Source organism: Schistocerca piceifrons, chromosome 1 (genome assembly GCF_021461385.2).
Source record: "Schistocerca piceifrons isolate TAMUIC-IGC-003096 chromosome 1, iqSchPice1.1, whole genome shotgun sequence".
Lineage (NCBI taxonomy): Eukaryota > Metazoa > Arthropoda > Insecta > Orthoptera > Acrididae > Schistocerca > Schistocerca piceifrons.
The window spans coordinates 1,119,909,841-1,119,926,745 of record NC_060138.1 but is presented as its reverse complement, the minus strand read 5'-3'; the positions used below and the strand labels follow the sequence as shown (position 1 = coordinate 1,119,926,745).

Here is a 16,905-nt window from a genome sequence, read left to right as displayed (position 1 = left end):
AAGAAATGAATCAGTTCATTTTTTCCTGAACTTGTTACCAAGATCCCTCAAGCAAAGCAATGCTGGATTTCACACTCTACCCTGCTACTGACTGAAGATAGGTACACACTAAAGAAACTTAGCATACAAACTGATCAAGATGAAGAAGCATGTGAAGTACTTTGCCACAAAATACACTGCAAATGCGCCGCTGACAAGACTGCGCCTCACCAGTTTTTATGATAACCAGTATTTGTGATGAAACAGACCAGCATCAGAAGCTTCATCAAATGCATGATATCTTCAAGAAGATAAACAGAATTACCCTACAGTTCAAACCACACATGTGGGTGACAGGATATGTAAATGACTATCTTGCTTGTGACAAGAAAGCAGCAACAGGCAGGTACAAAAAACACTGTGAAACCCTCTACACCAAAGGAAATATAGCTTCGACAAAGAGAAAATTTGCATGGAATCAACCATGGAACCTGATATTCTATTTGGTGAAATTAAGGATGCCCCAAGCAATTTAAAAACCGTGCCCCAGGTATAGATTGTATCTTCGGAGAAATGCAAATTGTTTTGGGAGAAGAAGAGGTGCATGCTTCACATTTAATATGTAATACATTGTGGAAAACTGGTGAATTGCCTAAAGACTGGACTACGTCTGCTCAAATTCCTTTTCAATGAAAAGGGGTCGGTTCAGGACTGCTCCAGTTATTGAACTATAGATTAATATCTTATGTTAGCAAAATCCTGTGCATTATGAATAAACACCTAAACAAATTCCTCGAATCTTGGTTTTCTGCAAAACATGCAGATTTTGGACAGGTAAAGATACTCAGGAGTAATCATCAATTTGAGGCAGATTATCAAAAAATATCTTCAGTTCTGTGCCACTGTCATTTGTTTCCCATATTATAAAGACCTTTGATTGGGTCACAAGGGACAAGTTGGGGCAAGTGGGGTTCCTAAACACCTAATATCACTACTGAAAGCTCTTTGCAACAGTGGTACTGCAACCATAATGATGGCTGGCGAATACTGAGAGTTTTTCAATGTGACAAACTGAGTTGGACAAAATGGTGCACTTTCACCTCAGATCTACAACATCTACACAAAGTACATCGTCATGGATACTCTGGATGGCTGCAATGGTGGAATTTCAATTTATGGCCAAAAAATCAACAATTTACGCTTTGCTGATGATGCTACTCTCACTGAAAGTAGCAAGAAAGAGCTTATTGATCTATCCTCCAGATTGAAGACTTACTTTAAATTTCAGTCTAAAGATAATGTAAAGATGAAGCTACGGATTATAAATCAACTAAGTTTAGATCAAATCCAATTTATGGACTGCTTAAAGATCTGGAGGCAGTGAATGACTTTGTATAACTAGGATAGGTTATTAATGACACACGAAAGAGTGATAAACAAACAAAATGAATAACTGACTTTGGCCAACCCATAACTGTTGCATTCATTAAGATCTGGCAGAATTGGACAATATACAAAACAACAAAGTTGCATTCGGTGAAATCAGTGATGTTCCCCGAGTTCTTTTACAGTCGAGAGATCTTTATCGTGAAAGCTAGTGATGAGAGCTGAATTGATGCCTTGGAGATGCAGTGTTGGTGAAAGATACTATGCATCCAAGGACAGAGAAATATGAAACAATGCTTCCATTATAGAGGAACTTAGCACAAGAAATTTATCCTCTGTCAGTCAAAGACACTTCCAGTTCCTTGGACGCATTTTGAGAAGAGAATACTTTGGGAAATACTATCTTGAAAGGTAAAAATCAGAGGCAGAAGACCACAAGGGAGAGCAGCAAATAGATGACCGAATCAAGCGAACAGGATTAGTGGCCTACCTCTTCATGTTGTATTAAAAGGAACTCAACATCACTGTCGATGGAGACGTTTAATTGCAGAATCAGTTACTGAAAAATGAGGTCATGACACTTGGCAATGAGAAAAATACTAATGATGATCCTATTGAAGAAAAGGTGTGTGTGCACACCAGCATCCATTTGAACTTCCTGCTTCAAAGGAAGAGTTTCAAAGCCTAATCAAACATTTTTTATGTTCTTTTCTGCCAATTACCACTTTATCTGTAATGCAAATGGTGGCCAGTGCTCCTATCATTGTACAATTAATGATTTTTTTCAATAATAGTTATAATAAAACAACCAGCCATTTGTGGGGAATATATGAGCCACACACTTGTTCTCATCTACCTCCTGAGCTCTCCTTTGAATGTCCAAGAATTTCTTTCACCTTAACAACACAAACTTTTCCTCTATATCTCTTGCTTGCTATGAATCTTTGTAAATATTCTCCTAAGAATCTTTCAGTCTCCAGCACGGCATGAATCGTCTCCTAGCAAATAAAAGCTATGGCCAGGAATGGGACTGGAACCTTGCCTTTTGCAGGCAATGCTTCTACGGAATGAGCTATTCACGCACGGCTTGCGACCTGCCCTCACAACTTGACTTCCATCGGTACCTCCTTGCTACCTTCCAAATTGGCACATCTCGCTTGACCAACACGAAATCCTGGTCTGGCACATAGCTTTAATCTGCCAGGAAATTCCAGTCTCAGGATCTTACTCAAATTGAGCAAGTTTTGCTTTACTACAGCTTTAACACAACCCGCAGCAGAGTACACTTAACTGCCTTCAAGTACATGGCTTGTTCCTGGTAATGACTAGCCAGTTTTCGGTGCCACAGTTTTCAATGCCATACAATTCTCGTTAGTTCCGCAGATGGAGATACTGAAAGAATGTGTGATGAGATAAAAGAAATTATTCAGGGGTCATTCCATGTCAATTCAATGCAGTAAAGTAAGATTTTCAACCTGACCATCTCAGATTTCATTCAAATTTGGTGCATTCAGTGACCCAGATAAGAGATGGAAAAATACCAATTTGCAGGTGTGTGTTACAACTGTGAAGAAAGTTAGATGTTTGTAAAGTTTGGAATTAGTGCGAAATTTACATGTGTGTGTCACAACATAAACGACTGTAATTCTGGTTCTCAGTTACAGCAATGAAAATGGCACCATTGGAAAGCTAATGAATAGACCTTTACATTAATATGCTACATCACAAGTTTCTGAGAATTTTCATACTGAAGGTAATTGAACATGACCTTTGACCTTTAATATCTCAAAACACCCTGCCTATAATTTTTTTGAAAAAAAAAAGAAATGTAATTGCTCCAGTATGTTACTATAAATATAGTAAACATCAAGATGACATACCAAAGGCATCATGCGCAAAAAATTATTTTCTTGGAATCAATACACTACCAAAATGAAGACAGTAACGCACATATATGAAACACAAATTGTGATAAAGTACAATCCATAAGTAATAGTGTACAAAAATGTAGTTTACATTATCATAGTGGTATTATGAATTATTTACATTACATTACATTATTCACATTATATTTGTAATGAAAAGGCAATGAAAAGTTATTACATCTCTCCTCACAATTCTCCAACTAAATTGTTAATGTTCCCATGTGGATGCAAGAAGTTGACCTTTACTTCATCTGTTTCTTCACATGGTTGTAAGACATACGCAAGCCACCAATGACTGTCATACATGCAGACTAGTATTTAAGCTCTTCCAGAAGTAAATGAATATGGCATCAATTTGGGTGACCGTAATTACTGCCTTTCAAGTCTCTTCGACGAACAGAGGTAATTCTATTTAACACAATTTTTGTTTTCATAATCCATTTAGATTACTGCAGAGGAGATTTCCACTATCCACAGGGGTCATATGTGAGATGTACAGGTTAAAAAATACATCACATAAATCTACGTAGTATCAGATGCAATGGCATGCAACTAATACCTTTTTGTACATCCCAAATAATTGCTGAATTATCCACTGATCCTGAAATTAGTGAGGCTGAATCCATTGACCAACTAAGATCGTATATATCTTCAAGGTGGCCTCTCAGTGTTTTTAAAGATATCCATTGCTCTCTGTTGCCTTCGTTTTCACTGGAAGGGAGCTCTGGTGCATCCTGATCAGTCTTCTGCTTCCAGATTATGATTACTGCCTCTGAAGGGGAAAAGGAAATAATTAAACATTTCTGCAAGTCAATTTGAGAAACTTAAAAAAATGTAGAAATTTTCTAGCCCTAAGTCACACATTAGCAATACATATTTTTGGAATTCCTGACTGAAATACAAAAAATAGGAAGAGTAACATGGAGGACCATTTACCATACTACACACACACACACACACACACACACACACACACACACACACACACACACACACACACACACACACACACACACTTACTTTTGTGGTGATACTGATTGTACAGGGACAGGGGTGGAGCAGCAGGAGGAAGTGACTGGTAGTAGCTAAGAGTGTGGAAGATATGTGGGGATGTGGGGAAAAGGGGAGGAGAGGGAAGGGGGGGGGGAGACTGGTTAAGGAAGTATGAGCAGGCAGGAGAAGGAAAGACCAATAATCACAGAATCAGTGGCAAAAAGTAGATCAGTTCAATTAACAACCACACAGCATGAAGGATGGTTGGGGGTGGCATAGTGAAAGAGTAGGCATAGTTTGAAAATGGCCATTCATGCAGGTAAACAGTATGTCAGCTGTCAGACCCGTGTGGTAACTATTGATAGTGGTTTGACTATTGAGAGTCTACCTAAACTGCTGTGAAGCTCAGTGTTATTTTTTACTCAGTCTGTTTTCTCTCACCATTGTAATCATTAGTGAATTATGACTTTAATCAATGTATCGTAATAAATACATTTTCTTACATATAGTGGTTGTGTATCATTATATTTACCAAATACAGAGCCTCGCTCCCACATTAGCGACCTTGATTTTTTTTTTTTTTTTTGCCCCTGAAATATGTGTTGTGCATTACTAGTTTTGCGCCAAGACCGGTAAACAATTGATCGCTTACCATGCAGTGACTGACTACATGTTCTCAGCCCTACAGTGAACTTTGACTCAGGTGCAAACTCTGCCCTCATTGTACTTCCCAGATTCGTGTGCGCACGTACATTCACTTCATAGTGGAGCTCCAGCACCCGACCTCGTCTGGCCGACGATGCCATGGGGGAATCACATGTACTCATGGCACTATGTTCTGAACTACACGTATTTCCAGGCTCATTCGGCCTATACGGAACATGTCCCACATGATCTGAAGCACGAAGCCACATCAGGTTGCCCCACCGCCGCCTACGTCTTCACTGCCTCAGCAGCCTGCGACTTTTGTTTATCCATAAGCAATGTAATGTTCCATGTGCTTGTCTGAATCGTTTCCTGCAAACTTTCCAAAACACGGCCCAGCGACCATGGTTACACCATCTGTGCCGGTCAAGTTACCTTTCGCACCAGCTGCACCATGTGTGATGTGTGGCCACTGCCCGTCTGTCCCCCCTCACAAAGACCTCTGGTGATGCAACGCATCTTCTGCCTACGTCATCTGCTCTTCTGCACAACAATCCAGCCACAAATGGTGTCCCTCCTCAACTACCTACTTTTTCACCATCTAGGTCATGCCCTACCCTGTTCCATTGAAGCACATTCCTGCAGGCATATTCCCCAAAGTTCCACAACATGGTTGCCTTGTGGGCAACATTTTTAACATGGGATAATAAACACTAACACTAGTTTCACATGTCTTATCAGCCATCTCCACAATCATACAGACCTTATCAGTGAATCGCTTCTCAAACTGACAACAAAATGTAAATACGTCACCATGAAGTCTCATCACTGAGCACCTGTTGTGCCCCTGTTGGAGGCAACACATCACATCATCCATGAGGTATAACTTCAAGACAGAACAACTTCACAGTTGTGGAGGCACCTTCAAGTGTAAGGTGGTTCAGAGGATGTGCTTGATGTCACCTTGTGGACACCAAACTTCCCCTGACCTGCAGCTTCAGTTACTTTCGCACTCCGCCGACACACAGGCATCTGAACTTCAGTTGGCAGATCAGGTGTGTAGTGTCATATGCCACCGACAGCTTCTTCCTATAGCTGGCTCACTGCCTATTGTTAAGGTTGGTAAGAATGCTCCTGCTTCTTGTCCACCACCTCTGCACCTGGCTGGTAGACGTCGCACACGAGTTGCTGCAACTCAACAAGCTACCTCTATGCCACATGGTGGACAGCCGCTGGCACTTTCTGTTCCTTTCTCTGTTGCCACCCCCCTCCCCCCTACCGCCTCATGGCTGACCTGAAAATGCTGTTTGTCAGATGGATCAACTACATCACAACCTACTCTGCGTCCAGCATACCCACTGTGCTGGTGCCACATGACCCTCAGCGATGCGGCGAGGGTCTGTCATATCTCGCCCCCCCCCCCCCCCCGCCTGCACCTTCCCAAACTCAACACACAGGCCAAATTAAGTGCAACGGCTCGCAGCAATGCTAAAGGCCACATTAACTCACATCAGTTATCTAACATGGCAACTCCTCCCATTAGCAGACACTATGTGTCTGACTCCACCAGCAAGCTAATGTTACTGGTTGACACTGAGGCTGATGCCAGTGTACTTTCCCCCTCCTGCACTCCTTCGAGTCTTCTCCCTATGGTGCTAGTTCTTCACACTACCAACAGCTCTGACATCACTGTCCATGATGGCACTGACCTCCAGCTCCAGCTTACACCTGAGCTACAATTCCCTTGGACCTTCCATGCAGCAGATGTGAATGGCTTGGTCCTCGGGTTCAATTTCCTTAAGGATTGCAGTCTCTCTCCCAAAATGCATTTGGCCACCTTACCCCACCACACAACCAGGACATGCAGTCCCAATTGCCTACCCCTTTGCCCCTCCTCCAACCCCTTCACCTCCGGTTCAGGGTGACCCGCTTTTTCACAATACCTCCAAGTACTCCCACTTGACACCAAACTTTGTCAACTAGCTGACATTGCAACTCAGCACTCTAACAACAATATCCTGCATCAGCTGATTATCAATGCATCAGCCAGCCTGGCGTGTGCTCTTCGCATGGTCGATGACCTCAGCACTTCACATCACAGGTTCTGCCTTCATCAGGGGGCTAATACGGTTGCCACCAATTACATGTCTCTTGTGCACACCGTTCTTCTCTCTTGGCCTTGGATGGAGAAATGTGCCTGCAGACCGGTTTCCCAGACATTCAAAATCTGCAACAAGACACAAAATTTACACTGATAGTGAAATCCCACTGTCTTCCTGGCTCTTCACGTCCACTGCTGTGTGATACCCGTATGGGTACTCTCCATCCCCCGGTTCCAGCCTCCCACCGACATATAGTTTTTTAGGCCATTCATGTCCAGGCACACCCAGAAGTAAGGCTACCATACGTCTTGTAACAGAACGTTTCATCTGGCCTGCGGTAAAAAACAGTCACACCTGGACATGCATGTGCTTACCTTGCCAGTGAAGCTAGGTTGGTTGTCATGTTCAACTGGATTTTGGACAATTCGAAATAAGGAAAGGATGGTTCCGTCACATTCACCTCGACCTCGTGGGTCATCTTCCCGCTTCCGAAGATTTTAGGTATATACTATCAGGCACTCATCACGCCAGCAGAAGGGTGGAGGCTGTTCCCCTCTCAGACATATCTGCCAATTTGGTTGCAAAGGCCTTTGTCACTATATGGCTCTCCCACTTTGGTTGCTTCTTTTTTTATCTTGACTGACTAATGGAAACTATTCAAGTCACATCTCTTTACCAGGTTAAGTGCCCTGTGTGGTGTCCACAAATTCCATGACTGCATACCACTCCTAGAGCTATGGACTGGTTGAGTGTTGGCACCACACGAAGTGGCTCTCATGTGTCACTCTCAGGCTCCTGTCAGAGGCCCTTCTGTAGGTGTTACTCGACATCCGCATAGCCTTTGAAGATAACTTATACCCTTCCTTAGCTGATATATGGTGAGGCTCTGATACTCTCTGCCAAGTTTGTCGAAGACTTCAAGCTTCCCTCCCCTACAAAGTTCCCCACAATAGGTGAGTGCGTCCGTTCGCACATTGCCAACAACCGCACTCCGTCTCTACATGTTCACACTGTTCCTTGTGTGTTCGTACACAAAGATCTAGAACACAGTGATTATGTTATGCTCCGAGATGACACGATGGGGTAGCATTACAAAATCCTTACTCCAACTAGCAAAGGATGCTTCAGCAGCAAGTAAGACAAGACATTTGCCTCAATGGGAAACAACAGATTCTGTCGCTCAACCAATTTAAACCCGTTTTGACCCTTGACGAGGAACCTTCGACAATATCTAATTCTGAGATATCACCCATGGGCTTCCTCCACATGCACCGATCAAATGTCTTCAGAGTTCACCTGCTCCTGCGCATCCACTGACATCAGTGCTCTGTGTAATGACTCCCTGCCAGACAATGTGTCCTCTCCCTGTGTGACCTCCAATACCATAGTCACCTGACTTTTCTCCCAGTCTTGCCCTCTTCACAGTGGACAACTCTCATTTTGCAAGGAGGATTTCTCTTTCCAACTCTGAGGTGCAACCCTCTCTGTTCTCCATGCTCCTCCACCTATGCCCAATGATTCAGCAACTGCCCACACCACTTTTCCATTCCTTTCAGCTTCTGGATGACACTGACGAAGACAACATTGCAGCTTCCATCGACAACATTAACCTCTCTATCACTGACCCCCTCATTGTACACCCTCCCTCTATGGCACGGGACCCAACAATCTCTCTCTGGGCTGATGCTTGCATTGTCCTCATTGCAACTGCCCTGGACTATGTGATCTCCAAGATCTGCGACTTCATACCACCTCAAGCCTCCAGTCGTGTCTCCGTCATGGGCCTGCCACGAAACAATCTAACCTATCTACCACAGCAACTGTTGCAAAGCTCAGTGATATCATCTTTGATTCAGTCTGTTTTCTCTCGTCACTGTGATCATTAGCAAATTACGACTGTCTCAGTGTGTCATAATAAATACATCTCATTATATAAAGTGGTGACGTATCACTAATATTCACCAAGTAGGGCCCAGTTCTCAAATCCACAAAGAATACTGCACAGTAATTGCAGTATCACTTGACCCTGCTTTCATACGTGACTACCTTTGATCGTATGGGACATGTCTCTGAGTGGACTGTAGTGCCAGATGGATGAATGGTCAATACGTGAATGTTTTTGAATCTGTAGTAGCCTACATCTTATTTTAAATATCGAGAGTGTCTGCTCCATCCATTTATTCTCTAAAATGGGTAGAACAAGTAACACTTAAGCAGTTACGATTACTATGGTAGAAAATGAATATTAAAAGTGAAGAATTCTCTGATGACAACACAGAGTCTAGCATTGCACACAAAGGACACTTCTTGGTAGCAGCTATATTTTAGCAGGAGGGAACTTACCGTCGTCTCCAGAGGCGAGAAGTTCACCTGTTGGTGAAAATCTGACAACATTTACCGCTCTCTGGTGCCGTTGTAAGTCAGATGCAAACTCTATCTCAGCTAATCCAGATTCCTTCTTGTGTATGTACCAAATCTAGGTATACAAAATCAAAAAAATGTATGTAAGATGCTAAAATAGTTTGGGATCAATAAACTAGAGAAAAAGACAAAGATATTTACAGTGACTATGATTTTTGCAACCTTTCCAAAAACATCAATTATTATGCATGAAATTAAGCTTAAATACTAACTAATTAATGAGTCATTCAGATAAAATATTAAGTAACTCCAGTATGAATTGAAAGCTACAACCAAAGTTGTTTAATTTCAAACCAGAAAAATTTAAATCATTATTGCTTCTACAAGGTAAATTACATTAACGGAAAAAAACTACTTATAGTTCTCAGCTGCAGCTTGTAAATTAAGTGTAGCTGAGCAGTTCTGTTTAAAGAGGAAACTAAGGATACATTTTCACCAATTAGAATCAGGAAAGATGCCAATAAGAACCTGAAACTACTTATTAGGCACAAGATTTTAACTGTGTGCAAACTGCACAGCATAGTCACCAAAAGAAATAAAATTAATGAATGTGTTTCTTTGGATGATCAGCTTATAAAAACTGTCAGTATTGTAAGGTGCTTAAAAATGTTATTAGGAAGGCAAAGAGTACATGGCACGCAAATAGAATAGCGAATTCACAGGATAAAATTAAAACCATATGGTCAGTTGTGAAGGAAGTGTCTGGTCAGCAGCACAAGTTTGACGATATAAAGTCAGTTAGTAGAAATATATTTCTGTTACTGATAAATCAGATATATGTACAATATTTAACCATCATTTTCTGAGCATTGCTGGTGAATTAAATAAAAATTTAGTTTCTACAGGGAATCATATAACTCTCTTGGCAAATGCCTTTCCGAGATTGGTGTCTGAAATACTCCTCTGTGATACTGACAATGGGAGGATTGAATCAATAATTAAATCATTTAAGACTGAGGGCTCATGAATATGAAGGAGTGCCTAGCAAAACATTAAAGTACTGTGCTGCACGTGTTAGCCCTGTATTTAGCCATATTTGTAATTTTTCCTTTAGGAATGGTCAGTTTCCTGAATGATTAAAGAACTCTATACTAAAGCCACTTTATAAAATGCGAGAAAGGGATAATGTAGATAATTTTAGACACATTTCTATGCCATCAGTGTTTGCTAAAGTTATTGAAAAGGCTGTATATGAGTAAGGATAATAGATCAGTTTATATCACATGATTTGCTATCAAATGTACAGTTTGGCTTTAGAAGTCATTTAACAACTGAAAATGCTACATTCTCTTTTCTCTGTGACATACTCGATGGGTTAAACAAAAGGTTTCAAATGCTAGGCATATTTTTTTATTTAACTCAGGCGTTTGATTGTGTCGATTGCAAAATATTGCTCCAGAAGTTGGACCATTACGGAATACGGGGAGTAGCTCACAATTTGTTCACCTCTTACTTTAGCAACAGACAGCAAAAGGTCATTATTCACAGTGTTGGGAATGACTGTAATGTGGGGTCTGAGTGGGGTACAGTTAAATGGAGGGTGTCCCAAAGAACTTGACATGTAAATAAAAATAAAACAAAATACGAGATTTACAACAGCAACAAATCCACTCTACAGTAGCCATGAAGAAACTACACCTCCAATTACAATATCCCTGCTGAATTTAATAACAACAGTATATCAAAGTAACTGCTAGGCAATTCTCAGCAATACATGCAACAGACACCATAATTCCCGATAACAAATGTCCCCAACTTTTGAAAGTGCCATCATTCCTGTGAAAGCGATATTGTCCCAGCCACTTAGCACTAGACACCTGAAGCCTAGTGACTGTGTTCAGGCACCACAATACTTCGGTACTCAGCAATGAATGACTTACAAGCACAGAGGTCTATGCACTATGGTTCGACACAGAGCATACAGAAATTTAACATACCAGTCTTCATTTATCTTTTACAGCTGTCAAGACACTTAAAATCTAGTTATGAACTTCAGTAACAAACATTTGTTCTATTCACAACACTGAACAGTGGAAAGCAGCCTTTAAAACAGTGTATTAAGATCACAAAAGCACCTCAAGTAAAACTATATGCAGAAAACTAAGAATAGTACAGTAATCACAGGATAAAATCATTACCATATGCAAATAAAAAAACTGCCATTTTAACTTTGGGCAATTAATGAACAGAATACTAATTACGGAAATACACAACATGCCAAAACAACTTGTCTGCTTTGACCCAACAATGCCATCAAAATATTTTACATTAAGTTTTTCTTTAAGATATGTCCACATGATGCCTTTTTCCTTCTGTGCAATTGCAGATACATAGTAATAAAAGGGCATGCACAAACATTTTGTGGAAAGGACAAATGTACACATGGGCGTTCTCGTGGTCACATGTTGCCTCATTGGGCAAGCAGTCTGCTGTGAAGCCCCTTCTTAGATTGGGAGGCTGTACTGCAATTATCACGATGAAAATTTTACAAAAACAATGCACAAGAGACTGCAGGTAAAATAGTATCTGAACAACAGAGATTCAAGAAATACGAAGTGACAACAATACTTTGTAATTGCGTAGACTTCCGCAGGCAGAATCAGTCAACGTAAAAGTTTTCTGGGTATGGTACTGTGTCATAATGTATAAAACTACTGCTGCTGGGTCAGAAGAAGGCCGCTGCCACCGTGGGCGAAACATTGGTATTTCTCCAGGAGCGTCCGCCCCGGTAGCTGAGTGGTCAGCGTGACAGACTGTCAATCCTAAGGGCCCGGGTTCGATTCCCGGCTGGGTCGGAAATTTTCTCCGCTCAGGGACTGGGTGTTGTGTTGTCCTAATCATCATCATTTCATCCCCATCGACGCGCAGGTCGCCGAAGTGGCGTCAAATCGAAAGACCTGCACCAGGCGAACGGTCTACCCGACAGGAGGCCCTAGCCACACGACATTTCCATTTATTTCTCCAGGAGCAGTAGTTCTATACATTATGACATGATACCATACCCAGAAAAGTTTTATATCAACAATACTTTGTTTGTAAATTTCAGGGGCTCACAGCAAGGTTTTAGATTTTCTGTTCAGTTCATAAATTTTTATTCAAATGAGTGTTGGAAGTGGCATTCTAAATGTACAGAATTCCGAATGTACAGAAACCAGATGCCAGTTATAGCCAGTTATAAGAGTCGAGGGACATGAAAGGGAAGCAGTAGTTGGGAAGGGAGTGAGACAGGGTTGTAGCCTATCCCTAATGTTATTCAATCTTTATATTGAGCAAGCAGTGAAGGAAACAAAAGAAAAATTCGGAGTAGGTATTAAAATCCATGGAGAAGTAATAAAAACTTGAGGTTTGCCGATGACATTGTAATTCTGTCAGAGACAGCAAAGGACTTGGAAGAGCAGTTGAACGGAATGGATAGTGTTTTGAAAGGAGGATATAAAATGAACATCAACAGAAGCAAAACGAGGATAATGGAATGTAGCCGAATTAAGTCGGGTGATGCTGAGGGAATTAAAGTAGTAAAGGAGTTTTGGTATTTGAGCAGCAAAATAACTGATGATGGTCGAAGTAGAGAGGATATAAAATGTAGACTGGCAATGGCAAGGAAAGCGTTTCTGAAGAATAGAAATTTGTTAACATCGAATATAGATTTAAGTGTCAGGAAGTCATTTCTGAAAGTATTTGTATGGAGTGTGGCCATGTATGGAAGTGAAACATGGACAATAAATAGTTTGGACAAGAAGAGAATAGAAGCTTTCGAAATGTGGTGCTACAGAAGAATGCTGAAGATTAGATGTGTAGATCACATAACTAATGAGGAGGTATTGAATAGGATTGGGGAGAAGTTTGTGGCACAACTTGACTAGAAGAAGGGATCGGTTGGTAGGACATGTTCTGAGGCATTAAGGGATCACCAATTTAGTATTGGAGCGCAGCGTGGAAGGTAAAAATCGTAGAGGGAGACGAAGAGGTGAATACACTAAGCAGATTCAGAAGGATGTAACAACAACAACAACAACAACAACATACTGCAATGAAAATTTTTGGTTACTTCTTCAGTGATACTAAATGCCTGACAAAGAGCAAATAAAAATTTGAAAACAAAGTGAAAAATTTTCCCCTTGATAACTCCAATTCCATAGAAGAATTTCTATTACTGTAATGTACAAATGGGGGTGCGTAGGAATTACTAACTCACATCTATAATTTTTTTAAAGAAAAAAGTAACAGTGATGTGAATATAAAATGAATCATTCCAAATCATTACAAGCCATCACACAAATTTTCTATGGAAGATGAAGCCACTTTCACCACATGTAAGATTTTGTCTTCACATTTAATGGCTTCACCAAGACAACAATTTGTCACTCACAACAAAACATACACCCCAAGCTTCACTACACAACATATCAGCGTGTTGTTTACAACGTTCAAAAAATGTCTGTTCTCTATCTATTTGCACATTCACATCACACACAGATCATTATGCCACAGTTTAATACCAAAACCCTGTAGGCCTATTGTTAGATTCAGCCCATCTAGATTATTCACTGGTAAATTCTATTCAGTGGACGCAAAGCAAAGGACAGATACCAGTATGACAGCAGCAAACACCAATCTCCAAACTAAAAATGTCAAAAATTACAAGAGCAAATGCAATATCTATCTTGGTGGCCATAGACTGTAAGAGACTCCAAAGGCTGAAAATAATAGGGCTTAAGCACTTTTAATTCTCTACTAATAAATAATTTCAAAAACCATCAAAGCAAAATGAAAATTTGAATAAACAGGAGCCTATCAGGCCGAGTGACAGCACAGATGAATATCTAACACATCAAAGACAAACTGAACAATGAAAAATTCAACTAAAAGTACTAAGGGGGAGGGGGGGTAATAAATAGACCGCCACACTAAATTACATGTCATTTAAAATAAATATGAGTAGTTGGAACTGATGAAAATCCAAAGAAAACGTCAATTGCATGGGACATAATTAATCAGTGAACACTGTTCTACAACCACATACATACTCCAAAAGCCACCATATGATGCTTGGCAGAGGGTATCTTTTACCACTACTAGCCATTCCTTTCCTGTCCCACTTGCAAATGGAGCAAGGCTTTATGCCTTCGTATGAAACCAAATTTCTCCTATCTTGTAGTCCTGATCCTCATAATTTTTTGTTGGCAGCAACAATCATTCGGCAGTTAACCAGAAATGCCTGTTCACTATATTTTCTCAATGACGTTTCATGAGGGAGGGGGTCAATGTCTTACTTCCATGGTTTCCCTTTTGAGTTCACAAAGCACCTCTCTAATATTTGTGTGTTCATCCAACCAGCCATTAACCAGCAAGTCTGAAATAGGCTACTTAAGAATATCTTACTTTAATCTGACCAAGAGAGAATCCAAAACACTATCAGCAGCCTCTCCAAGAATGAGTCACAGTATTGTTCTATACAAGATCCATTAATACGAGCTACATTGTGTGTTAGCTTCATGACCCATGGATCATGTTCACGTTAAACATTGCAATACAGGATACACCAAGTGAACAGATGATTGCAGACAATAAAATATATTTATTTGGCTATATGCTAGCCATTTGAAGGTTTGTAACTGATACTGAAATTATATTCAAGAATTCATTTACGGTACAGGAGGAGATTTGAAAGAGAGAAAAACCTTAAATTTGTAGACACTTCTACTGCCCCAGTTTTACACCTGTATATTTCGCTCCCTTCTATGCCAAGATTTAATATGTGCTAGAGGACGTGAATGCCAGTTTCTCCTCTTAGCATTTTATTTGTGTAACTTAACATCCTATTGTTACCAAGGTCATCAGAGACCAGGAACACACTCTGATTGGGCAATGATGAGAAAAGAAATTTGCCAGGTCCTTTTTCAAGAACGCATCTCAGAAGTCATCTAATTTGATTTAAGTAAACCACAGAAAACCTATATCAACATAGCAGGAATCCCATTCTCCAAACAGTGTAGTCAGAGTCATAACTGTTGCACCATTTCCCCTAATATCATTAAGCTCCATTTCTTAAGCAGCTAAGAGATTGCAAAATATTTGAACTGTGCCTTCATTAATCAGGTATCTACATCATTCAAATAGAAGATGTACACGTATAGTACAGGTATTATTCTGTTCCACAACACATCTTGCCACAGCTACACGACTCCCACACTGCTGCAGACAATTAATATATGTACAATCTGATGATCAATCGCTACACGGTTCGAAACCACTAATGGAACAATAATAATAATAAAATAATAACAAAAAAAATTAACTGAAAAACAAAAGGCGACTGGCTGCAGCAATTTGAAGAAACCTTTATTCATCACAGTCGCAGTCCTTACATAAAATGGATTAAAGTTCTATAGCAACAACCATCAGAATTCCCCTAAAGTCCTAAATTTATGAAGAAATTATCCGTAAGAAAACCAATACATATAGCGACACAAACACAGAGACAAAAACAAAATTCGCAGGTCTTATTTTTGTTCCCAAAATTCAAAGTTATTCAACGAGATCTCTTGTTTTCTCCTACAACTTCCATCACGAGGGTGGAAGGAAGGGCTGCTTCGGGCATTTTACTATTCACTTTAATAATGATACAAATTTTAACTGACACGTACAGAACTTCAAATTGTTTTTATTAAGAAAACTGTGTTCTCAGGCACCAGGCAATACGAAAAAGAGGGCTAACAACTACGCTACGACACGATTAAAAAAATGTCGGCACAAAATGACATGATTAAATAATCGTGGCTTTGATATCGTACGAAAGAACTCTGAAACAAAGAATGCCAGGGCTATCATAAAATTTACTAACCACAACATGAGAATCCGTGCCGCCGGAGGCAAGCCTGTAAGGTCCCTCGTCGTTGTTACGTCCTGGCTGAATATCAATACTAAGAACTGGATCTCTATTATGCCACGATATTTCGGGGATTGTACACTTCATTCTGCCTGTAAACAAAGTTGAGGGTGACAGCAAGTGCTCCCAAAACACGAACTGGGACGTACAGCCCACCGGAATTACACTCACATAAAACAATCTGATCACTAGAAGTTATTGTACATACACATAAGTACAAAATTATATCACACTAATGACATTTCGCGAGACACATGACATACAATGAACGCGACATTCACCCCTTGCGTCTTTTTTCGCGCTAAAACTCAACCAGAGATGTTTACGCGAAAACTACCAACTTCATTGGATTCCAACAAATATAGGTAAAGTACCCATTTTGCGATGCAACACTACCAGTGTAAATTCACAGTTGCAAAGTGCATATTTTCTCTGAATAAAAACATAACCTAGATCATGTACGGAATTTAATCACTGAAGTTACCGACTCAAACTGGACGTCAACGGAACGGAATGGAATGGAGTGGCAGTCGAAATCACCATCGAATGATGACGGAACACAAAC

At 40.4% G+C, this 16,905-nt stretch overlaps 1 protein-coding gene across 2 annotated transcripts in view; it reads right to left on the bottom strand.

The window, feature by feature from the left end:
- The window catches only part of LOC124777618 (chromatin assembly factor 1 subunit B), a 48,021-nt gene extending 31,319 nt beyond the window's left edge, over positions 1–16,702 (bottom strand). Inside the window, exons 1-4 of one of the 2 annotated variants that reach the window (XM_047253087.1) lie at positions 16,549–16,702; positions 16,296–16,432; positions 9,374–9,506; positions 3,850–4,062 (exon numbers count right to left, since the gene is read on the bottom strand). In XM_047253087.1, the coding sequence (XP_047109043.1) occupies positions 3,850–4,062; positions 9,374–9,506; positions 16,296–16,432; positions 16,549–16,552 (487 nt within the window). In that variant the 5' untranslated portion in view covers positions 16,553–16,702. Of the gene's footprint in view, positions 1–3,849; positions 4,063–9,373; positions 9,507–16,295; positions 16,433–16,511 lie in introns of both variants that reach the window. The other variant, XM_047253095.1, reaches the window with a different exon arrangement.
- Between the last annotated feature and the right edge of the window lie 203 nt (positions 16,703–16,905).